We start from the raw sequence: 25581 nt of genomic DNA, 5'->3' as shown, positions 1-25581 counted from the left end.
CTGCTTCGAGTCCAATCCTTTTTTCTCCTTATTTGCCCCCTCCGTCTTATATTTTCCAGCTGATAAATATGCATAAGCTCATGCATATTCATGTAGTGGGTGGGGGGTCTTTGCCGCATTCCCCCCCCCTCCCCTTTTCTTCAGGAGGTGGTCCTGTGTGCCAAGCTGTATGCCAGTGTCGGTGTTTTCTCCATTTCAGAATACTCCCCCCTTCATCCAAGGGTGGGTATCCCTCTGACCTTTCCTTGGCCAGTACATGAATTCTGTTTATGAACCTAAGTTGCTGCATTGTCCCTCTCCCTTGGTTTTATTTACACAGGTGCTTACAAACAGGCAGATCTTGATAAATATCCTTCAGTTCTGCTTTAAAGTTCTCATCTGGGCAAAGTTTCTTTTCTTTAGCTGTGACAGTGTTTTTTGGCCTGTCAGCCTACCTGTCCGCATCCCTCTTTGGCAGTTATTATTCATATTTGGTGTTTTCAGTGGTTAAACATGGGATATCTCCTTACATTTCCCCCTTCTTAAGCAGGATGAGCCAACAATGGAGCTTCTCTCTGCTTAAGCCTATCAGGCTACTATGCAGGCTTTAGCTGTATGACATATATGACCACCAATGATGACATCAACATGAGGTAGGAATAATGCAACAATAATAATAGTCATGGTGCTTATAAGGAATCATAATAATAGAATGGGAGTAATGTAGGATAAACTGGTGCTTAGTGGTCAGGATGTTAGAGACATGAATTTTTATCTTCTATATGCTAAATACTGCCAAATATGATAAATATAAGTCTATTTATTTATTTATTTAACAACTTTTAATATACTGACGTTCGTATGGCACATTTATTTATTTAATTTATTTATTGTTTTTGTTATACCGAGTTTCATGATAGGCATCACATCAACCCGGTTTACAAATAACAAGGAGTGTAAAGCATAACATAACGTAAAAAACAATATTTTCAATAAGAACCTTGAACTTTAAATACAGTGAATCAGAAAAAGGGAGAGGGAAAGTTACAATAAAACAAGGAAAATAAACTTGGGATGGAAGGGGCGAAATTGAACAGTACAATATTTACATTTCAGCCTATTGATACATTAGAATAGCAAGTGAAAAAATAAGACTATGAAACGGTACATAGGTAATCAAATGAATAAATATGACACAGTTGTGAATGGTAATAGTATGATATATATTCAGCAGGAATTAGTGAGAGAGGGTTTGAGGTTGGTTGATTCGTGTTTACATTCCGTTATTGCATACGAGTTAGTGCTAGTGAGAGGAGGTTTTATTCAAGGCTTGGAAATGCTTTTTTGAAAAGCCAAGTTTTTAGTCCGGTTTACAATTAACTAATTAATTATTAGTTAATTAATTAATTAATTAGTCTAATTTTGAGGAGAACATGTTGTCTTTTCCTGAACTAAGAATCGTAAAGTGAAGTGGAAGGGGACATGTCCTGTATTAGACAGGTCCCTGCATCCCAAAACTTACTTACAGGCCTCTGACTTACCTCGCTGTTTCCCTACCCTTAAACCACAAAGGCAGAAGCGCTAAACTACACTGTAGCTGTCCACTAAATAAATGTATAATTCTGGCATTGAAACCCAAAAAATATACTGTAGACAAGTGAAAAAAATATGCCATAAAGTGACAAAAAACTTTGTGGACGACGACGTCTTAAGAACCATGGCTTTTCCTATAGAAAGAAGTGGTAAAGTTAGATGAGTGGTGAAACCTTGGAAGCGGGTATTTGTGTAGGGAAGTCCGAGAGAGTTTTTATATTATCCACAGTTTTGGTTTACCTCATGATAAGTGTTTTCAGTGTTTTTGAAAGCTGCAATGTTTTTGGAATTAAATTTTTTTTTAGTGGGCAGTTTGTTATATGGCACAATCTTGTGGTATGTGTTGATGGTATGCTTTTTTCCTGCTGAAGTTTGAAAAAGTGACAAACATAGAGATTGTTATGCTTTTTTTTTTTTTTTTTTTACAAAACAATAAGATTTTTTTTGCATGCTTTGTGTACCCTTCAGCTGCTGCAAAACTCTACCACCTGGTTCATAACTAAATTGAAGAAGAGAGCATACATTTCGCCAACCTTATGGAATTTGCATTGGCTGCCTGTTGAGATGAGAGTCCGGTACACGGTGGCCTGCTTAGTCTTTGAAATGACTAGGATGGAGGCTCTGCCATGGATGAGCACAATGCCTCATAGCCACAATCCACCTTAGAGCACTGAGGTCCTGACAGTCAGGGCTCCTGGAGTTCCTCTCACCGCGCATTGCACGACTTGTAGGGACTCGTGAGAGATCCTTTTCGGTAGCCGCTCCTGAATTAATGAACGCGCTGCTTCAAAAAGCTGTTACAGAGCTTTTTGTTCCTTTTTCTGATATTGACTGAATTATTCAGAGCCCTGAGGCCATAATCATGTGTATCTTTTGAGCTGTGAGTTGTTTTATTCCATTTTATGCCTGTACCCCCGCTACTTTTTGGGCAGTGATCTCTCCTGCTAAGGTGGCTATTGGAATATGGAGTTTCTGTTGTTACTCTGGGGGCCACTAGATCCACAAAAGAAGGGCTACGAGAGGAAAATTTGCCCTCCTTCCTGTTGGGTCTTCCAAGAAGTGTAACCAAGGGGACTGAAACCCACCCAATGAGTTTCCCGGGGTAAAAGAGGGAAGGCAGGGTATTTAAAAGTATAATGCTAGATAAAATCAATGTTAAATTAATGAAAACAGTTTATTTAGCCATTTTGTTCATCAAGCAAGTAGTGTAAATCAGCAATTCAACTTCTTGTGAACTTTTGAAAATAACATTCGAAGTAGAAAGTGCTGTTTTATAATAGTGAATAACATTAAAGAACCTTTTTCCCCATCTCTTTTCCTCCTAGAAATCTTATTCCCTGCCTGGTACCGGTACCTGCTAATATGGAACTCTCATCAGATAAGTAGATGTATATATTTTTATATCTCTGAGTAATAAGGTTTGTTCCATTTGAAATAATGTGTATGTAAAGCAGATGTTTGTTTAAAAGAGACTGATTCTTTTCTTATGCTCCACTTCACAGGTGTTCCGGTGTATTTCTTTGCAGCGGATAAAGGTAAGTAGGTCTTTTGTACAAGTTCCTTTCTTTCTTACTGTTTCTTAAGTTTGTCTGAGTCCTTTAACACTGAGGCTTTGTCTCCTTTCTCCTTTGCTTTCATTGTGTGTATCTCTTGCTTCCTTGTTCAGTCTAGCTAGACACTTAAGCCCTAATTTTCAAAGGGCCACATGCACAAATACCGGCAGTTACGCATGTGGCCGGGCCCTGCCTGCACTGCGCACGTTTTCTAAAAGGCCCGGCCACGCGCGTAACTGCCGATACGTGCATAAGTGCCAGGCCCTGAAAAAGGGTCAGGCCAGGGGGCGGGGTCTGGAAGGGGCAGGACAGAGGTTGGTGTGTGGAAACTACTTCTGCTCCAGAGATAAAAAGAAATTTCGGGTAGCTAGGTACGGGTTAGGGGTTGGGGTGGAGAGGGGAAAGGGAAGGAAGGTTAGGCAGTGGGGTAGGAAAGTTCCCTCCCAGTCCGTTCCTTAATTGGAGCGGACTGGGAGGGAACTGGGGGAGGCCCGATTGCGTCACCACGCATAATATTTGAAAATTCGCCCCCCCTCCCATGCGCGCACATGTTATAAAATTGGCGCGTCCATGTGCACACGCTGGGAACCCGCGAGCACATGGAGAGGCGCGTGGTCTTTTTAAAATCGACTCCTTAGTGTTTGTGTTGAGTGTATACACTTAGCTCTTCCAAATGGATTCCAGCTTTGCTGAGTCTCCTCATGCTGTAGAGCCTTGATGAATCTTTGCCTCTGGCCTCTCTGGATCTTTGAGTGCGCTGTCTATAGTTCGGTTCTCTCAGCAGTCTCCTTGTCCGTAGTGCAGGTTTCCTGACTATCTTTAAATAACGTAAAACTTGTGTTCTCTAATTGCTCTATCGTGTCTCCTCTTCCGAAGACGTACTATCAATGTTGCTACATGTGGTGTCTCTGGCCATCTAATTGAACTTGTGCTAGCTTAGTGAATAAATAAAAAGATAAGTAAGGCACCCTGTTCTGGCTAACAGAGGGAATGAGCAATGTCTTATTCAGTCTTATGTTTTCTTGCACACACTGTTTCACTCTTTGTCCTTTCCCCATTCTTTCTGCACTTAATTTCTGTGGCTCAGAAGAGAAGTGAGTTCCAGATAGACATATTTTATTCAGAGACAGAGGATGAAATAGCCCACTGTCCTTCCCTTTCTTTTCTCACTCACACCTTTCTCTTGTTGTTTCTGTTATTCAGATGTTCAGTGCTGACTCTTAACAAAAGCTATCCTGCCTAGGAGATAGCAATTAATGTCTCTCCTCAAGACAAACGTCCTTGATGTCAGTTTCTCAGGCTGTCCTATGTACTTCACTGACTTTTCCTCGGGTACTTTCACAATCTAGGCAGGTTTTCCTTGAAGTTATTCACATGATCCCCTCTTGCACTTTTCTTTTGATCAGGAATTTTCTTTCATTTAAAATGACCGCCGTGATAAAATGAACATCACCACCAGCCACCTGGCTGCAGTTTCTTTCTCTCTCTGTTTACTTATCCCTCTCTCTAAACTCAGGGTTAAGCAGGAGCTTAAAACAACCACCTGAATGAGCCCAGACAGTTTATGGTAAGTAACTCATAAAGGGTACACAATTAAATGAAAATGTGGTTTTAAAATTCTTTTTCTTTCATGCCATAATCTTCTTTCAGCAGTTCTATCTCAATTAAAATGGGGAAAAAACACGCGGCCCAGTTCTATTTGCAAGAATCTGGCTGTCCTGCACTTTACCTGGAGTTCCTGGGATTAAATACTCTCAGAACAGCTTCATTCACTCTTAAACATTCAGACATTAACAAGTTTGCCTCAAACCTCTGTATTTCTGCCATCTGCTCTCCTCTGTGTCCCCCTTCCTCTCCAGTGCTAAAGCTCTCACATGATAATGGGGGCGGATAATTTGCATATCTCTCAGAATGGAATTCCCATCAGCCCTAGCTTTAGCAGGATTGCCCTAGCAAAATGGCAATCAAAATCTGGAGCTCTGCTCCTCCTCAGCTCACTCTACTTCAGTCCCGCCCACCCGTTGTAACTGAAGATAAAAAGACAAAAAAAACCCAAAAACCCTCTCACAGCTGTTCTTCACCTCCCCCCATCCCCAGGCTTCTACGTTCCCCGAAGTTTCTCTTTTCCTGCCAGCACTGGTAAAACAATGCTGCTTGTTGTTGTTGTTGTTTTTTTTAATCTTTGCAGCCTGTCACTGCCTGCACTTAAAGAAACTTGTCACCCGTGGCATAGCCACGGGTGGGACTGGCCCACCCACTTTGAGCTCAGGCCCACCCACTTAGCATTGCCTGGCAGACTGAGAAGAGAGGCCCTGTCGCAGGGCTCCTGTGAACAGGCCTGGCACTGCCAGGCATGCACAGCCAGAAGAGCAGCCATCAAAGAGAGGAGGCGGCCCACGAGGCTGCTGGTGGCTTCCATCTTACCGGCGTCTGGGACAAAAAAAAGGCCTTGGAGGCTGCTGGTGGATCCTGTCCCACCGCCAGTCAAAGAAAGAAGAGTCCCAAGAGACTGCTGGTGAACCCCAACCCACCAGCAGCCAAGAATAGAATACTGCCGGGAGAGAGCCGGTTCGCCTACCCTACCATGTGTGCCGGCCCCATGGAAGATCAGCATAGAGGAACTGCTAGCCACAAGAGTTTTGTATAACGCAGAGGCTGGCACATTTATTTATTTATTTGTTTGTTTGTTGAGTTTTATATACCGTCATTCGATGAAGCCATCACAACGGTTTGGAGAAGGAGAAAACATGAGGAGGAGAAGTAGAAAAGGCTTCCCCTTCTGCTCCCTATGGGAGACTGCCTGGGTGTGTATTTGTGTGAATGGAAACCTGCCTTGGGGGGGGGGGGGGGGTGTGAGAGAATGGGGGCATGGTGTGAATGGACGCCTGCCTGGTTGTATGTGTGAATGTGAACCTATGTGTGAGACAGAATGTAAGAGTGAGAACTTGTGTGTATTTGTGAGGGGAATGTTGGTGTGAATGGGAGCCTGCCTCTGTGTGTGTGAATGGGAAGCCTGTAGTGGGGTGGGGTAGGGGTATAAATGGGAGATTTCCTGAGGGAGAGGTATGAATGGGAGTCTGCCTGGGTGGGTGGGGGGCAATGTATGTGTATGATAGACAACATGTGGGAGTGGGAAAGCTGTGTGTGTGTCTGAGGGATGGGGAGCATGTGGGTATGAGAGCATGTATGTAAGAGAGAGCAAGCACATGTATGTTTGAAAGAGAGAGCATTTGGGAGTGATACCCTGTGTGTGTGAGGAAGTGTATGTTTGTTGAAGTGGCAGCCTACTTGTGAGAGTGAGACCCTATGTTTGTGTGAGCCTGCATGTGAGAGCCTGTGTGTTTTTGTGGGAATGTGAACCTATGTGTGAGACAGAATGTAAGAGTGAGAACTTGTGTGTATTTGTGAGGGGAATGGGAACCTGTGTGTGAATTTGAGAGTGAGAGCCTGTGTGTGTGTGTGTGGGGGGGGGGGAGGGGGAACCTGCACATGAGCATGAGAGCCTGCATGCGAGAGAGAGCAGATGAGAGTGGGAGCCTGAATGAGAGACAGAGTGTGGAAATGGGAGCCTGTGTATACGTGAGAGAGAGCATACATGATGGAAATCATGTATGTAAGAGAGTGATTGTGAGAGAGCTTCTGCGTATGTGTATGAAGGTGGAAGGAAAGAAGACAAGAGGAGAGCGAAGAAATAGAAAGAATAAAAGAGACCCTGAAAAAGGAATTAGGAAAAGACAGAGAAGGTGAACAAAGACAATGGGACCAACTGATTAGAAAATATTTTCAGACAACAAAGGTAAAACGAATTATTTTGACTTTCAATGATTGAAATATGCCATCACGGAATGCATTTCTTATATATTTGTATTTTGCTGTTTCTCCAGTAATCCAGTGTTTAGAGTCTGGTTTCTCAGGTTTTTCATTTCGGTTTTGTCTGCAAGTTTGTTTCTAATTTGTAGTCCCTTATTTTGTATTGGGTAGGGGGTCTGTCTGCATAGTGCATGTGTAACAGAGGTACAGTATTTTGGCTAGCATGTTGTTTCTCTGTAGAGATTTGTAGCAGTTCGGCTTGTTCTGTTTGCCCACTAGGTAGTTTATTAGTGTTCTAGAGCTTGGTGTAATGCTTGCCTTTGCTGCCTTTTTGTAGATAAGGTTGCTGCTGTTTGAGTCCTGAGAGTTACTGCTGTTCTAGTATGGCATGGCAAGGTTCTAGATGCTTTTTTTTTTTAAAACTTTTTTGTAGGGATTTGTCTTACTTCACAAAATGTTTGGCATTGGAGGGAGTTTATTTTGTTGTCACTGAATATATTTATTTTTGTATGTCCTAGTTCTGCTCTGCACCTGTTGAAAATCTTAAGTTGTTATGATGATTATTATGGTTTTATTGTAGTTATATTCTCTGCATTTTTGGAAAGATGATTCATAAAAGAATACATTGATATTTTATTATATGATTGGATCTGATGTTTCTGTTAAGTGTTCTTTGTTTACTTTTTACATGGTGTATTTATAAACTGCAATAAATATAACATAAATACAGATTAATAAGGTATTTTTAATGCAGCTAAGTGCTTGGAATAATAGAATTAAAATATTTTAAAGCATCACTCATGATGAAACTACTTAGAAATCCATTGTCAGGTGCAGTATAAGGCATTATTTATCAATAAGAGTACAACTAGTAGGGCCTAGACTTATATGTCAACTGCCCACCCATGTTAACCTTGGGGCCCCCCCCCCCCCTTCAACAAAAAATTCATTTCTGGCTATGCCACTGCTTGTTACACAACTCCAGAGTCTCCTTCAATTTGAGCTACAACAGCCCTCTTCCCCCTAAGTAGTCACATACTTAGTGTGAGAAAAGGAAAACATGCCACATCACAGTAATGTTTTTTTACAGCCCTAGGACTCGGGTCAGTAAAAAAAAATGTCTTCACCCTCTTATTGTATATTTTAACCTCTGGTTACATGTGCATTACTTTGATGAATGGTTGTTTTGTAAGCCGCTCAGATCTGTAGTTATTGAGTCACATATAAATATTTGAAATAATAAATGAATAAAATTCACATTATAAAATGACTTACATAAGAAAATCTGTTAGGGCTATGATTATATAAATAATACCAAAGAATGGGATAAATCAAGATTTTCGAGTGTTAGACGCATATATGAATGAGTACATGTTTTAAAGTTTTATTGTAACTTTGTAATATATTTTTTCACTTCTCCACGCTATTTTTTGTTTTTTTTGTTTTGTTTTATGACTACTGAGGTGGATATATCAGGTTTTCTCAGTCATTCAGTTTAGTGTACAATCCTGGTACTGGAAAGGACAGAAGAGAACTGTGTTTAAAGCAAGTTAACAAATAATTTGAAAATATCTGACAACTTGGTTTTGAGCATAATTGGTAATTCTTTAGTGATGTGTTTTTCAAGTTTCATCAGGTACTATAGATTCTATTGGAACTTCAGATAAAATCATCAAAGGGAATTAGAACATTCTGCACTATCCGCCATCTGAGAGTCACTTACTTGTGGCCTTGGCATGGGTTGTTTACTGGCTGATCACAATGAGGCCCTTCCCACCCTAGCTCACAGTGGCAAATAGGGCCATGAGCAGTGTTGGGCTGACAGATGCCATGAAGGCAGAAGAGTTTGCGACATGGCTCACAGCCTGGAACAACTCCAGGTTTCATCTGGGTCTTAGTGAAGTCCTGCAGCTCGTTATTGATATACAAGTTGCGGATGCAGCCATGGAAACTGGTACCGTTGAGGATCTGCCAAAGTCGAAAAGCAGCTGAATTCACATCTACTGGCATACCTGGAACCAAGAACAGGTATATCAAATGATTAACACACAGGTTTACTGGGGATTCATTTTTTTCTGCCACACAGATAATTCAGCAGATATTATACAATGTGAACAGAGTGTGTCTCTGATTATACTTATGACTAAGATGTGTGAGTTTCTGTAGCTATAATAATTTTTTTTTATCGGGTGGAGGTATATGCAGATGATAAGTACCTCTAATATGCTGCATTTGGAACTGAATTTTCCTACTGAATAAATCTCAGGCTTCTGCTATCTTCTGCTCCAGTGCTCTCTTATCTTAAACTAACACATTCTTTAGGTGGCAAGGAAGTTCAAGATTAACCTTCAATATTGTTTGAAAACAACTGACTCTTTTTCCAAAGATTATTTTATCCAGAGTTCTACCTACATTGATCATGGGGCCTAAACACCATCCTATTAGACCACTACCTTTGCTGGTCAAATATTTGGGGTGCCCCAATCATTTTATGATAAACTTACTTCTGTTGGGAATTTGTTCTTTTGGGGCAAGAAGGGAATGGAGTTTTCCCTCGTCATTCAGTTTTGCACTTCCGCACTTAAAGGTGAATTTTAAAAGCTTGATGCACGCTGAAATCGGGAGATGGGTGCCCATCTGGCACTTGCACGTGTCTACCCGATTTTGGACATGTGCAAGATGCACGCACAAACACTTAATGCACGAATATCTTGCGTTGGCCATAAAAAGGGGTATGGTATAGGCATGGTATGGGTGGGGCTTTTTTGGCGCGGGGCCAAGAGATGTGCGCGCAGGTCCAGTGCCACGTAATTTCTGCTATGGAGGAGGTATAAGTTTAAAAAAAAATGTACAGGCATTTGTGAGGGATTTTGAGGGGGTCTGGGGTAACTGGGGGGGGGGGGGGGGGCGTACAGGCTAAAAAAAACAGCGGTGGGGGGTGGGAGGACCTAGCAGAATACTGGGCAAACTGGTGAATGAACAGGTGAAACCGGTCCTTGGCTGGTAGCGCGTCTGTTATAAAATACAGGTAGTTGTGCGCACGTAAGCCAACTTATGCTGCTGGGCATGCACAAGCTTAAAATTAGGCCCACAGATAACGCAAGCCTAGGCTATTTTATAACATGCGCATGTTATAACCTTGCCACGACTCTGGATATGTGCTGACGCCTACTGTATATGTGTTCCTGAGAGCCTGTTAGCAAGTTACCAACCCTCTGTACATGATCTAAGCAGTTCAATCTAACCTAAAGTTGTCTAAGATCCCAAAACTTACCTCCAACATACAGTGGGGCCTCATTTAGAGTATAGTGTTTGCCAAAATTATCCATGGTCATGGGTGCACCTCCATCAATAGAAAGATTCACCATTTGGTCAAAAGTGACCAGTTCCACTGTATGGAATTGTCCATCATTGATTGTCTCTGCACTAAAGAAGAAAATCAGTAACATACTTAGTAACATAGTAGATGATAGCAGAAAAGGACCAATGGAACCATCCAATCCGCTCAGAATATATGCCAGCTGCCAGCCATAGAGCATGACCACTTGTAGGATATTGCTTCTTATCCAAGACAGTTTTTGTCCCCTTCCTCCTTTATACTCCACCCTCTTGATTAGATGAGCCTGTGAGAGCAACCCTTCCTTCTGATATCTAACTACAAAACTTGTAAATAGCTATCAATACTAGCATGACAGTTGCTGGAAGATACAGCCTCCTGGGTCTCTGTGGCCTTCCCAGACAGTACCCTGCCACCATCAACCTGCTGTAGTGACTTGGTGAACACGGGGAGTCGTAGCCTGCCAGAAAGACCCAGTTATGTGAGTGCCTGCTTTTCCGCCAGGACATTTCTGCCAGACAGAGTCAGTTGCTAGTTAATTCTATTATCACAGTCTTCCAGATAGTTCCAGCTGCAAGAATTTGTTATTATTGTAAATTCTCTATTGCAGCCTTCTAGACTGACATGCCTGCAGGGTTGTCTTCATTTTTCACTAGGATTTCTAACGTTTCATAACATTCTGGCAGCTACATCACACATTGAGTATTTCCTATATCATCCCCCTGGACAGAATGCAATAAACCTTGCTTTGATGGCTGAGATTCTAGTAGCTTTTGACTTGTTTTGGATAATTTGTTTGTTATAGAGGATTTTAAAACCCTGCTGATGAGTGCCCTTAGCAGTAAAGAAACATCGATTGGCAGTCTTTGGTATTCCCAGCTAATTGATTTCCCAACATATAATATGTGGCTTATGCTTGATTTGTTGTTTGTTTCTAACTGTTATCATCTACTGCAGGTACTGTATACAAGTTCTGAGTGCTAAAGGGGTGATATTAATCTGTCTTTACCAAGAATTTATAGAGACCCTGTAGTTTTAATGGGATTTGAGACTAGCTATTTCCATGTCTAACCTTCATTTATTGAGAAAGATGTAGAAACCTCAGTTGAGTTGTTTAATCATACATTATTTCAGATATGAGATAACATTGCACCTCTGACGCGAGTATCATGGTTTACACAGGAATGTTTAATTGCTAAACAGCAATGGTGGAAACATCATAAGACTATTGACTATTGATCCCAGCGTCCTTTCTCCAACAGTGGCCAATCCGGGTCACAAGTACCTGGCAGATCTCATAAAGTAGATTTAATTCCTCTTGCTCACTCTCATGGATAGCAATAGCTTTCTTTAGTCTATCTGGATAATAATGGGTTACAGACTTTGTCCAAACCTCTCTTAGATCCCGCTATGCTAGTGGCCTTAATTATGTCCTCTGACAACACACTCCACAGCTTGATTGTGCAATATGTTCTGAATCTGCTGGTGGTTAGGTTCATGAAGGGGGAATAACCATCCTTTATTTACCTGTGATTTTAAAAACGTGTTTCATGTCCCCTCTCAGCCATCTCTTTTCCAGTCTGAAGTGTGCTAGCCTGCATAGCCTCTCATCATAGGAAAGATGCTCCATCCCCTTCACCATTTTTGTTGCACTGCTCTGCAACTTTCTATTTCCACTATGTCTTTCTTGAGATGGGGCGACCATAACTGCACACAATATTCAAAGTGAGATCGCCATATGTTTTATTTTCCATTCCTTTTTGGATCTTTCCTAAAATTCTATTTGCTTTTTTTGACTGCTGCTGTGCACTTAGCTGAGGATTTCAATGTATTGTCCACAAGGACTCCAAGAACCTCTTCCTGGGTAGTGACTCCCAATAGACAACCCAGCATCATGTACCTGTCCTTGGGATTATTTTTCTCTATGTGCATCACTTTCTACTCATCTACATTAAATTTTATCTGCCATTCAGTTGCAGTCTCCTAGTCTCATAAGGTCCTTCTGCAATTCCTTATAATTCGCTGCTGTTTTACAAAATTATTCAAATTTGTTATCATCTGCAAATTTGATCACTTCACTTATTGTTCCCTTTTCCAGATCATCTACGAATATATTAAACAGTGCAGGTCCCAGTACCGATCCCTGTGGTACTCCACTAACAACCTTTCTCCATTTGGAAAGCTGACTATTTAGTCCTACTTTCTGTTTCTCATTTTTTAATCAGATACCAGTCTACAACATAACACTGCCTCCTATCCCATGACTTTGTAATTTCCTGAGGAGTCTCTCATGTGGGACTTTGTCAAATGCCTCCTAAAAGACCAAATATACTATAATCAACTGGCTCACTTTTATCTACATGTATATTTACACCTTCAAAAAATTCTAAAAGATTGGTAATATAAGACTTCTCCTTGTTAAAAGCATGTAGACTCTTCTCCATTAAGCCACATTTATTTATATGGCCAGTGAATTTGTTTTTAAGAATGGCTTTTACCATTTTGCCTAAAACGGACATCAGGCTCACCAATCTATAGTTTCTTGGAACCCTTTTTAAAAATCAGCATCACAGTGACCATCTTCCAGTCTTCAGGAACATAAGAACATAAGAAAATGCCATACTGGGTCAGACCAAGGGTCCATCAAGCCCAGCATCCTGTTTCCAACAGTGGCCAATCCAGGCCATAAGAACCTGGCAAGTACCCAAAAACTAAGTCTGTTCCATGTAACCATTGCTAATGGTAGTGGCTATTCTCTAAGTGAACTTAATAGCAGGTAATGGACTTCTCCTCCAAGAACTTATCCAATCCTTTTTTAAACACAGCTATACTAACTGCACTAACCACATTCTCCGGCAACAAATTCCAGAGTTTAATTGTGCGTTGAGTAAAAAAGAACTTTCTCCAATTAGTTTTAAATGTGCCCCATGCTAACTTCATGGAGTGCCCCCTAGTCTTTCTACTATCCGAAAGAGTAAATAACCGATTCACATCTACCCGTTCTAGACCTCTCATGATTTTAAACACCTCTATCATATCCCCCCTCAGTCTTCTCTTCTCCAAGCTGAAAAGTCCTAACCTCTTTAGTCTTTCCTCATAGGGGAGTTGTTCCATTCCCCTTATCATTTTGATAGCACTTCTCTGTACCTTCTCCATCGCAATTATATCTTTTTTGAGATGCGGCGACCAGAATTGTACACAGTATTCAAGGTGCGGTCTCACCATGGAGCGATACAGAGGCATTATGACATTTTCCGTTTTATTCACCATTCCCTTTCTAATAATTCCCAACATTCTGTTTGCTTTTTTGACTGCCGCAGCACACTGCACCGACGATTTCAATGTGTTATCCACTATGACACCTAGATCTCTTTCTTGGTTTGTAGCACCTAATATGGAACCCAACATTGTGTAATTATAGCATGGGTTATTTTTCCCTATATGCATCACCTTGCACTTATCCACATTAAATTTCATCTGCCATTTGGATGCCCAATTTTCCAGTCTCACAAGGTCTTCCTGCAATTTATCACAATCTGCTTGTGATTTAACTACTCTGAACAATTTTGTGTCATCTGCAAATTTGATTATCTCACTTGTCGTATTTCTTTCTAGATCATTTATAAATATATTGAACAGTAAGGGTCCCAATACAGATCCCTGAGGCACTCCACTGTCCACTCCCTTCCACTGAGAAAATTGCCCATTTAATCCTACTCTCTGTTTCCTGTCTTTTAGCCAGTTTGCAATCCACGAAAGGACATCGCCACCTATCCCATGACTTTTTACTTTTCCTAGAAGCCTCTCATGAGGAACTTTGTCAAACGCCTTCTGAAAATCCAAGTATACTATATCTACCGGTTCACCTTTATCCACATGTTTATTAACTCCTTCAAAAAAGTGAAGCAGATTTGTGAGGCAAGACTTGCCCTGGGTAAAGCCATGCTGACTTTGTTCCATTAAACCATGTCTTTCTATATGTTCTGTGATTTTGATGTTTAGAACACTTTCCACTATTTTTCCTGGCACTGAAGTCAGGCTAACCGGTCTGTAGTTTCCCGGATCGCCCCTGGAGCCCTTTCTAAATATTGGGGTTACATTTGCTATCCTCCAGTCTTCAGGTACAATGGATGATTTTAATGATAAGTTACAAATTTTTACTAATAGGTCTGAAATTTCATTTTTTAGTTCCTTTAAATAATAGGTTAAATATTATTAGTAATAGGTTTACAATTTGTTTTAATTCTTAGAAACATAGAAACATGATGGCAGAAAAAGACTATATGGCCCATGTAGTCTGCCCAGCCATCTAATTTATCTAGCCGTTATAATTCCCATCACTCCCTCAGAGATCCCCTGTATTTATCCCATGCTTTCTTGAATTTAGATACTGTTTTTGCCTACACCAACTCCCCTGGAAGTTGGTGTAGGCAAACTTCCAGGGGAGTTTGCCATGCATCCACCACCCTCTCTGAAAAGAAATATTTCCTAAGATTAAACTGGAGTCTACGCCTTTCACCCTCATCCCATGACCCCTTGGTTCTACACAATGGCGAGCCATAGGTGGGCCATGGTCCACCCACTTTGCACTGAGGCCCCTCCATTAAGCGTTGACCAGCACTGAGAAGAGGAGGCCCATTGCAGGACCATCACAGAGCTCATCCCATGCAGCCCAAGAAGAGGCCGTCATAGAGCTCATCTTATACAGCCTGAGAAGAGGAATCCCATCGCAGAGCTGTCACAAAGCTCATTTTTTAATTTATTTAATTTATAATTTTTTATATACCACCGCTCATCAAAGATATCACGTTGGTGTATAGTGAACAGGAACTTACGCCGGAGCGTTATACATTTAACAGGGTTATATAAGCGTTATACATTTAACAAAGGTAAGTATATAAATATTTGAACATAAAACAAGTAGAATCTTTTAAAAACAGAACTATCATTTAGTTGTAACTTAACTGAGCTGAATTAAACAGAACTGGAAAGTAAAGGGATTCTAGGAAATTAGGTATGAGGTTAGGGACAGGATTAGGAGGCGATGGAGGTCTAAATTAGAGGTGATAAGAGGGGGGAGAAAGCGCTTTGAATGCTCTCTTGCAGTCCAAAGAGTCCCATTTGCGGAGCTCAACCTGAGTAGAAGAGGATGCCCGTTGCAGAGCTCATCCCCTGGAGCCCGAGAAGAAGAGGCCCGATGCAGGGCTGTTGAGGAGCTCATCAAAATGGCAGCCTGAGAAGAGGCCCAATGCAGGGCTGTCATGGAGCTCATCCTGTGCAGCCTGAGAAGAGGAAGCTTGTCACAGCAAGGAGGCCCAGAAGAGAGGGAGAGCCCTAATAGAGTGTGTGTGTGGGAGTGAGGAGCCTGTATGGATGTGTATGTGTGAGAGAGTGAGAACATGGGAGTGAGAAGTCTGTGTATGTGTGAGAGACATCATGGGGGTGAGAAGCCTGAATGTATATATATGTTAGAGCAACAGTTCTCAACCGGTGCGTCGCGACACACTAGTGTGTCGCCAAGCACCGGCAGGTGTGTCGCGTGGCTCCCGGTCCCTCCCGCTGCTCGTTCTTCCCTGCTGCCGTTGCCGCCGGGCTATCAGCACGTTCAAGCCCAGCGGGAACGGCAGCGGTGCAAAAAAAAAAAAAGCTGTGGCATCCATGGCTGCCCTTTTCTTCTTCCCGCGCCTGCATTCCCCCCCCCCCCCCCGGACCCGGACCAGGAAGTGCTGCGCGGGAAGAAGAAAGGCCGTGCCGCAAGAGAACCCACGCCTCGCGCGCCATCACGGCACACATGGGGAAGTGCTGCTGCGGCCGTATGGCCAACCGGTCTTCCTGTTCGGGGGGGGGGGGGGAGCGGAAGCGCCGCGCGCAGCTTCCGCTTCCTCCCCCCAATGCAGGAAGATCAGCTGCCTCTCCTGCTGCCACCCGTTCTCCTGCTATCTTCGGGCGTCGGGCCGTATGGTCCGTCGATCTTCCTGCTGGGGGGGGGGGGGGGGGGAAGCGGACGTTGTGCGCTGCGCTTCCGCTACCCCCCCCCCCCCCGACAGGAAGTTCGGACGCCCGAAGATAGCAGGAGGCCGGTGGCAGCAGGAGAGGCAGCTGATCTTCCTGTTCTGGGGGAGAAAGCGGAAGGGAAAGGAGACAGCAGCAGGAGCCTCCCGCGATCGATGGAATTCTTCCTTCTTGGCCTGCGGGGGCTGGAGGAGCAGCTACCGTTTGTGCTCGGGGGGGGGGGGGGGAGAGGAAGTGAGTGACAGAAAGAGAGAGAAACAGCCAGCCTGTGTGTAAGTGAGAGAATGCATTTGATCGAGAGTATGTGTGTGATTGAGAGAAACTGGTCAGAGAGCTGATGTATGTGTATATGTGAGAGACAATGAAAGTGACTGCTCAGGGAGATGACTGATGTGTATGTGAGAGTGTGAGACATTAGTCAGGGAGGTAACGTGTGTGTGAGAGAGAGAGTGAGAGAAAAAAAGCATGGAAGTGAGAAATCTGGGTATGTGAGAAAGCATGGGAGTAAGAAGCCTGGTGTTGTGGGGGTGTATGTGAAAGAAAGCATGGGAGTGAGAAGCCTGATTATGTGAGAGAGAGCATGGGAGTGGGAAGCCTGTGTGTGTGCATGTATATGAGAGAGACTGGTTGGTAAGGTGACGGTGTGACTGGTGTGTATGTGAATGTGAGAGAGAGAATGTGATTCAGGGAATGAGAAGCCTGTGCACGTGGAGAGCGAGCATGGAAATGAGAGAGAGACTGGGGGTGTGTGTGTGTGTAACAGAGAGAAAGTGATTATGGGAATGAGAAGTCTGTGCATGTGAAGAGAGTGAGCATGGGAGTGAGAACCTGGGTGTGTGTGAGACACAGCATGGGAGGGAGAAGCCTGTATATGTAAGACAGAACAGGTGACTGGTGTGTGTTTGTGTGTATGTGAGAGAGAGAAAGAAAGTGATTATGGGAATGAGAAGCCTATGCATGTGAAGAGTGAGCATGGGAGTGAGAACCTGGGTGTGTGTGAGACACAGCATGGGAGGGAGAAGCCTGTGTATGTAAGACAGAACATGGAAGTGGGAAGCCTGTGTGTGTGTGTATGCATGAGAGAGATCAGGTGAAGGGTGTGTGTGTGAGAGAGAGAGAGAGAAAGTGATTATGGGAATGAGAAGCCTGTGCAGGTGAAGAGTGGGCATGGGAGTGAGAAACCTGTGTGTGTGTGTGAGACACAGCATGGGAGTGAGAAACCTGTATATCTGAAAGAGAACATGAGAGTGGGAAGCCTATGTGTGTGTGTATATGCATGAGAGAGATCAGGTGACTGGTGTGTGTTTGTGTGTATGTGAGAGAGAGAAAGAAAGTGATTATGGGAATAAGAAGCCTGTGCATGTGAAGAGTGAGCATGGGAGTGAGAAAGCTGGGAGTGTGTGAGATACAGCATGGGAGTGAGAAGCCTGTATATCTGAAAGAGAACATGGGAGTGGGAAGCCTGTGTGTGTGTATGCATGAGAGAGATCAGGTGACTGGTGTGTGTGTATGTGGGAGAGAAAGAAAGTGATTATGGGAATGAGAAACCTGTGCATGTGGAGAGAACAAGCATGGGAGTGAGAGACTGGTGAGTGTATGTGAGAAAGAGAAAGTGATTATGAGAGTGAGAAGCCCATATATGTAAGTGGAACACGGGAGTGAGAAGCCCATATATGTAAGTGGAACACGGGAGTGGGAAGCCTGTGTGTGTGTGTATGGCATGAGAGAAACTGTTCAGGAAGGTGACTGGTGTGTTTGTCAAAGACTGGGAGATGATTGGTGTGTGAGAGACAGAAACTGGTCATGGGGGCATGACTGGTATGGTGTGTGTGTGTGAGAGACATGGGCCCTAAGGAAGAGGACCATGAGTATAGAGCTTAGCCACTACTGCTGCTTCTGGTGTGTGCTACAGCCTGCATGGAAGAGGAGTAGGAGAGCTGCTGGAGGGGGTAAGTAAAGGTGGCTTTTTAAGTTTATTTTTCTTGATTGACTGCTATTTTAATTATTTAATATTATGTGATGTGTCTGCTTTTTTTGAAATATTTTATTGGTGTTTGGAGAATTTTTAATAGTTTTTATGAGTTTTTAATTGTTGGATGTTATTCTGTTCATAGTTGTTGTGAAACATTTATTTTGCTTATTAGTATAGTTTTACAATTATTTCTGTGTGGGGATCTATAGCTGCTTGCTAGTTCTGTTTTCCTAATAAGAGGTGTATTGGTTTTTAGGGCCTGATTTAATATTTGTAGTGTTGCCTTTTCATAGATAGGGTTGCTCCTGTTTGAGTGTATTCCATAATACAGGTGTAACTGTGTGTGGATTAGTTTATGTGCATTACTACAGATCCTGGGAGTATGTTAGGTCGGTTCTGTGTCTGTTACAGAGATATTTTACTAGCATGTAAGTGTTTTATCAGTCTTATTTGTTGCGTTTTCTCAAGAGGACATGCATTGGTGGTAAACTGCTGTCTTTTCATAAGTAGGGCTATTGAGCCTGAAAGTAGAAGGAGTTTGAGTTGCTGTTACTGAGATGACACCAGAACCAGAATATCTTTTTTGTAGAGTGAGTTGAATGGGGAATGTCATAATTCTGCTTTACATCCATTATTGTGGATCAGGGGGGGTTCCCGTGGATGCAAACTGTACATTTACACCTAGCCCTGTGACGATCATGGGTCAGTGTGTCACGCATGTGAGAACCATCTGTCAGGTGTGTCCCGACAGAAAAAAGGTTGAGAACCACTGTGTTAGAGCACGGGAATGAGAAGCCTGTGTGTGTATGCATGAGAGAGGGCATAGGAGTGAGACGCTTGTGTGTGTGTGTCTGTGTGAGAGAGAGCTTGGGAGTGAGAAGTCTGTGTGAGAGAGATCATGGGCGTGAGAGGTCTGTGTTTTTTGTGTGAGAGAGATCATGGAATGAGAAGTCTGTGTTTCTGTGAGTGAGAAGCTTGTGTCTGTGAGACAGAGTATGGGAGTGTGAAGCTTGCATTGTGTGAGAGAGCATGGGAGTGAGAAACTTGCATGTGTAAGAGAGAGCAAGTGTGAGGAGCCTATATGTGTTTTTGAGAGAGAAAGCATGTGGAGTGGAGAACCCATGTGTGTGTGTGAAAGAGAGAGAGCATGTGGGCGAAGAGATCCTGTATAGGTGTGTGAGAGAGAAAGCGTGTAGGAGTGGGAGCCTGCATGGAGTGATAGCATGTAAGAGTGAGGGCCTGTTTGTGTGTGGGAGTGGGAATCTGCCTATTAGAGAGAGTACATAAGATTGAGAGCCTGGGTAAGACAAGAGTGTGTGGGAATGGGAGCCTGTATGAGGGAGAAAGGAAAGAAGACAGGAGAAGAGAGAAGAAACAGAATAAAAGAGACTTTGAAAAAGAACATAAGAAATTGCCATGCTGGGTCAGACCAAGGGTCCATCAAGCCCAGCATCCTGTTTCCAACAGAGGCCAAACCAGGCCACAAGAACCTGGCAATTACCCAAACACTAAGAAGATCCCATGCTACTGATGCAATTAATAGCAGTGGGCTATTCCCTAAGTATAACTGATTAATAGCTGTTAATGGAATTCTCCTCCAAGAACCCATCCAAACCTTTTTTGAACCCAGCTACACTAAATGCACTAACCACATCCTCTGCCAACAAATTTCAGAGCTTTATTGTACGTTGAGTGAATAAGAATTTTCTCCGATTAGTCTTAAATGTGTTACTTGCTAACTTCATGGAATGCCCCCTAGTCGTCCTATTATTCGAAAGTGTAAATAATCGATTTACATCTACTCGTTCAAGACCTCTCATGATCTTAAAGACCTCTATCATATCCCCCCTCAGCCATCTCTTCCCCAAGCTGAACAGCCCTAACCTCTTCAGCCTTTCCTCATAGGGGAGCTGTTCCATCCCCTTTATCATTTTGGTTGTACCTTCTCCATTGCAACTATATCTTTTTTGACATGCGGCGACCAGAACTGTACACAGTATTCAAGGTGTGGTCTCACCATGGAGCGATATAGAAGCATTATAACATTTTCCGTTTTATTAACCATTCCCTTCCTAATAATTTCTAACATTCTGTTTGCTTTTTTGACTGCTGCAGCACACTGGGCCGATGATTTCAATGTACTATCCACCATGATGCTTAGATCTCTTTCCTGGGTGGTAACTCCTAAGATAGAACCTATCATTGTGTAACTACAGCAAGGATTATTCTTCTCTACATGTATCACTTTGCACTTGTCCACGTTAAAATTAATCTGCCATTTGGAAGCCCAATCTTCCAGGCTCGCAAGATCCTCCTTCAAATCATCACAATCTGCTTGAGATTTAACAACGCAGCATAATTTTGTGTCATCTGCAAAGTTGATCACCTCACTCGTTGTACCCCTTTCCAGATCATTTATAAATATATTAAAAAGCATCAGTCCAAGTACAGATCCTTGAGGCACTCCACTATTTATCTTTTTCCACTGTGAAAACTGATCATATAATCCTACTCTCTGTTTCCTATCTTTTAACCAATTTAGAATCCACAAAAGGACATCACCTCCTATCCTATGGCTTTTTACTTTTCTTAGAAGCCTCTCATGCGGGACTTTGTCGAACTCCTTCTGAAAATCCAAATATACCACATCTACCGGTTCATCTTTGTCCACATGTATATTCACCCCTTTAAAGAAATGTAGGAGATTTGTGAGGCAAGACTTCCCTTGGGTAAATCCATGCTGGCTGTGTCCCATCAAACCATGTCTATCTAAATGTTTTGTGATTTTATTCTTTATATCAGTTTCCATGATTTTTCCTGGCACTGAAGTCAGGCTCACCGGTCTAAAGTTTCCCGGATCACCCCTGGATCCCTTTTTAAATATAGGAGTTACATTGGCCATCTTCAGGTACATTGGATGATTTTAATGCTAGGTTACAAATTTTTATTAATAGGTCTTTCATTTTTTAGCTCTTTCAGAACCCTGGGGTGTATACCATCTGGTCCAGGTGATTTACTACTCTTCAGTTTGTCAATCAGGCCTACCACATCTTCCAGGTTCACCGTGATTTGGTTCAGTTGATCTGAATCATCACCCATGAAAACCTTCTCCGGAATGGGTATCTCTCCAATATCCTCTTCAGTAAACACTGAAGCAATGAAATAGTTTAATCTTTCTATGATGGCCTTATCTTCTCTAAGTGCCCCTTTAAACCCTTGATCATTGAACGGTCTGACTCCCTTGCAGGCTTTTTGCTTTGGATATATTTTAAAAAGTTATTATTGTGAGTTTTTGCCTCTATGGCCAACTTCTTTTCAAATTTTCTCTTAGCCTGTCTTATCAATGTTTTACATTTAACTTGTCAATGCTTATGCTTCATCCTATTTTTTTCTGATGGATCCTTCTTCCAAGTTTTGAATGAAGATCTTTTGGCTAAAATGGCCTCTCTCACCTCACCTTTTAACCATTCCGGTAATCGTTTTGCCTTCTTTCCATCTTTCTTAATGCATGGAATACATCTGGTCTGTGCTTCTAGGATGGTATTTTTTTTAACAATGTCCACATCTGTTGCACACTTTTTACCTTTGTAGATGCACCTTTCAGTTTTTTCCAACAATTTTTCTCATTTTGTCAAAATTTCCCTTTTGAAAGTTTAGCACTAGAGCCATGGATTTACATATAGTCCCCCTTCCAGTCATTAATTCAAATTTGATCATATTATGATCACTATTGCCAAGCAGCCCCACCACCATTATCTTTCTCACCAAATCCTGCGCTCTACTGAGAATTAGAACTAAAATTGCTCCCTCTCTCGTTGGCTCCTTAATCAATTGCTCCATAAAACTTTTTTTTTCCTTCCAGAAGACTCTGCTGAAGGAAAAGATAGTGAGCTATCTATAATCTGATGGGCTGCAAGATCCAAAGCAACATAGTTTTACCAGAAGTAGTTTGTCATATGAACCTAATTGATTTTTTTTTAATTGGGTAACTAGTGAATTAGTTCAAGGAAGAGCATTTGATGTGGTTTACTTGGGTTTGCGCAAAGTTTTTAATATTGTCCCACATAGGTTACGACCCTTAACAACTTGATTGGCAGACTGAATGGGCCATTTGAGTCTTTATTTATCATGATATAGCATGTTACTGTATGTTACTATAAATAAAATTAACTCCATTTACCATTCATTCTGTTGTCTACCCCTCAACCAGTTTCCAAATTAGTGAGCCATCATGGAGCCCAGCTCCAGATTAATTAGGTTATTTATATGCTTTCTAAGCAGGACAGGATCCAAATCTTTGCTTAAATACCATGTATGTCACATCCATTGTACGCTCCTAATCTATTTCTCAGGTTACCCAATCAAGAAATAGATCACAATTGTTTAACAAAATCATGCTGCCTTGGATCCTGCAACCCATTGGATTCTAGCTACTTCATTATCTTTTCCTTTAGCACAGCCTCCATCATATATACTCTTATTTCTGTGTTGATATTTTAACATTTTTCCAGTTTTTCCTTTAATAACTATTCCTTGGAATCTCTCAGCATTAAGAAAAAGAACCATTTTCCCTAATTGATAAAAGATACATGGATTAAATGACCAATATTTTATTACATCAAAGAAATGGCTCATTGAAGTTTATGTTGAATAAGCCAGGAAGAAGAAATTTATCTGAGTAAATTTTCTGGATAACTTTAACCAGTCAGATAAGTATATCTGAAGATATCTAGATAAAATTATCTAGACAGAGTTCTCCAGATATCTTTAGGATAGATATTTTCCAACCAGACTAACTTTTGTCTGTGATAATCCACAGAGCCACTGCTTTGTAGCCAGATAAATTTTGTGTGAGTAATGAGCGGTCCGTACACAATTTAGCCAGGGAGCAGGGTGAGGGAAATGTTCAAATCTCGGGTTTTGTCCAAATAACTCCATAATTTGCCTGGACAAATCCTTTGATTATTGACTTCATTATATTTTAGATATACTATGTATAGTGAAATAGGAGTTTCATAATAAATGTTGTTTGTCATTTGAAACTCCTACTGGATAGGAAATGGCAGTGTTCCATAGTTACTAGCAGCTGGCGCTGAAGGAGTTAACATCACTCAGCACAGCTCATGATGCCACTGCTGTTGCTCTTTGAATACAATGTGAGTTAGAAACTGACTGGGAGAAGGTAATGGTTGGCAGCAGCTGGAAATGAGAGAGAGAGAGAGAGCTAGAGATGGGCTACCAGAGTTACTAAAACTGTTACAATTTATGTTAGAGCAGAGTTTATTCTACAGTTAAGTTCAATAGGAAGAAAAAGATATTGAGGTCCATATTCAAAAACATTTAGCCAGATAACTCAGAAGTTATCCAGCTAAATGAAGATTTGAGCCCTTATTTGGCTACATTCTAACCAGATAGTAAGTTAGATGGCTAGAATTTAGCCAAATAAGTTAGGGGCATAACTGGGAGGATTTGAGTTAGGTCAAATAACTTATCTAACTCTGGTTGGCCAGCTAACTTTAAGATAGCTCGATATATTCAGTAATATGGCCACATCATTGAATATATGGGCTAAGTTAGCCAGATAAGTTTATCCAGCTAACTATCCAAGCTTCACAGTGGTTGAATATGAGCTTCCCAGTGTAATCCCTTTTACTTTTCCCTGCAATGCATCTTTTTGTGTTAACATTTTTGTTCACTGTTCCTTTTTTAATAATAAACTAGTTTATTACCACTGTGCTTGAGACTGATTTGAATCCCAGGTAAATGAGAAGCTATATGATCCTGGTGTTTTGAATGTGTGGTCTGTGAGCACTTCTTTGGGAATTGTGGGACTCCAATTTGCAAAGTCACAGTGTCCCCAGAAAACCCCACAGGAAATAGCTTTGTGGGCAGAGTAATTGTCCGAAAGCAAGCTAACCCAGTTGGTGGGTGGAAAGTTGCCAGGAGAGGCTTATGTAGTGCCTACCAGATCCCCCAGGTGACTTAGGTTCAAGCCCTGGTGGGTATCAGGGGAAGTGCGAAGATGTTACCCCTCAGATGTAATAATATTGTTATTCTAATTAGAATGGAAGCCAATAAAGAACACAAATGTCAAGTTTGTGAGATGTTGTCTTGAGTATAAGAAAATCAAAGAAAATCAGAATCAAATGGATGTTTAATGTTTATTATAACAGTATTTATATTAGTTGATGTCTTTATGATGTGGGGGAAGTTGCTCCAAACAGTTATGTACTGTACCTGTTATTTCAATTGTAAAATGCATTTTGTTTTGTATCATTACCTTTTCTATATTTAATATGAATGACTTTTAATTTAAAAAAAATTATAAATCTGGAGTAATTGGTTGGACTATAAGTTAGAGCTTTGTATTATACGCACCTTGCTATTATTCTGTAGTAGGGATGTGAATCGTTTTTGAACGATTAAAATTATCGTCAGATAATTTTAAAATCGTCCAAAATCGTTAGAGTGCACGATACAATACAAATGCCCACGATTTATCGTCAGAGGCATTTGTATTGTATCGTGCACTCTAACGATTTTGGGGGTGGGAAAACCGGCACACCAAAAAAACCTTAACACCCATCCCGAACCCCCCCAAAATGTTTTAAATGACCTGGGGTCCCGGCGCGATGATCCCAGCGCGATGTCCCGCTCTCTGGCCATGGCTGCTGTGAAGAGAAATGGCGCCGGTGGCCCTTTGCCCTTATCATGTGACAGGGCAAAGGTAGCGCCGGCACCATTTTGATTCCTAGCTCCCGACGTCACGCGTCCGGGAGATCGCTCCTGGACCCCCAGGGACTTTTGGCCAGCTTGGGGGGGTCTCCTGACCCCCACAAGACTTGCCAAAAGTCCAGCGGAGGTCCGGGAACGACCTCTTGCACTCGAGCCGTATTGCAAAATGGCGCCGGCTCCTGACCCCCCCAAGCTGGCCAAAAGTCCCTGGGGGTCCAGTGGGGGTCCGGGAGCGATCTCCTGGATGCGTGACGTCGGGAGCTAGGAATCAAAATGGCGCCGGCGCTACCTTTGCCCTGTCACATAATAAGGGCAAAGGGCCACCCGGCGCCATTTCTCTTCACAGCAGTCGTGGCCAGAGAGCGGGACATTGCACCAGGATCATCGCGCCGGGACCCCAGGTCATTTAAAACATTTTGGGGGGGTTTGGGAGGGTGGGGGTTTGTTTTAAAGGTTCAGGGTGGGTGTTAGGGTTTTTTTGTGTTGTGGCCAGAGAGTGGGACATCGCGCCGGGACCCTCCCACTGGACCCCAGATCATTTAAAACATTTTGGGGGGGTTCGGGAGGGTGGGGGTTTGTTTTAAAGGTTC

At 42.3% G+C, this 25581-nt stretch overlaps 1 protein-coding gene across 1 annotated transcript in view; it reads right to left on the bottom strand.

Moving 5' to 3' along the window:
• The window catches only part of SLIT1 (slit guidance ligand 1), a 580546-nt gene that overhangs the window by 3852 nt on the left and 551113 nt on the right, over positions 1 to 25581 (bottom strand). The window contains exons 34-35 of the mRNA XM_029610174.1: positions 10210 to 10361; positions 8659 to 8947 (exon numbers count right to left, since the gene is read on the bottom strand). Of these exons, the coding sequence (XP_029466034.1) occupies positions 8659 to 8947; positions 10210 to 10361 (441 nt within the window). The remainder of the gene's footprint in view (positions 1 to 8658; positions 8948 to 10209; positions 10362 to 25581) is intronic.

Source organism: Rhinatrema bivittatum, chromosome 7, assembly GCF_901001135.1.
Source record: "Rhinatrema bivittatum chromosome 7, aRhiBiv1.1, whole genome shotgun sequence".
Lineage (NCBI taxonomy): Eukaryota > Metazoa > Chordata > Amphibia > Gymnophiona > Rhinatrematidae > Rhinatrema > Rhinatrema bivittatum.
Note: the sequence above shows the minus strand (reverse complement) of the source record. Positions and strands in the feature narration are given on the sequence as shown.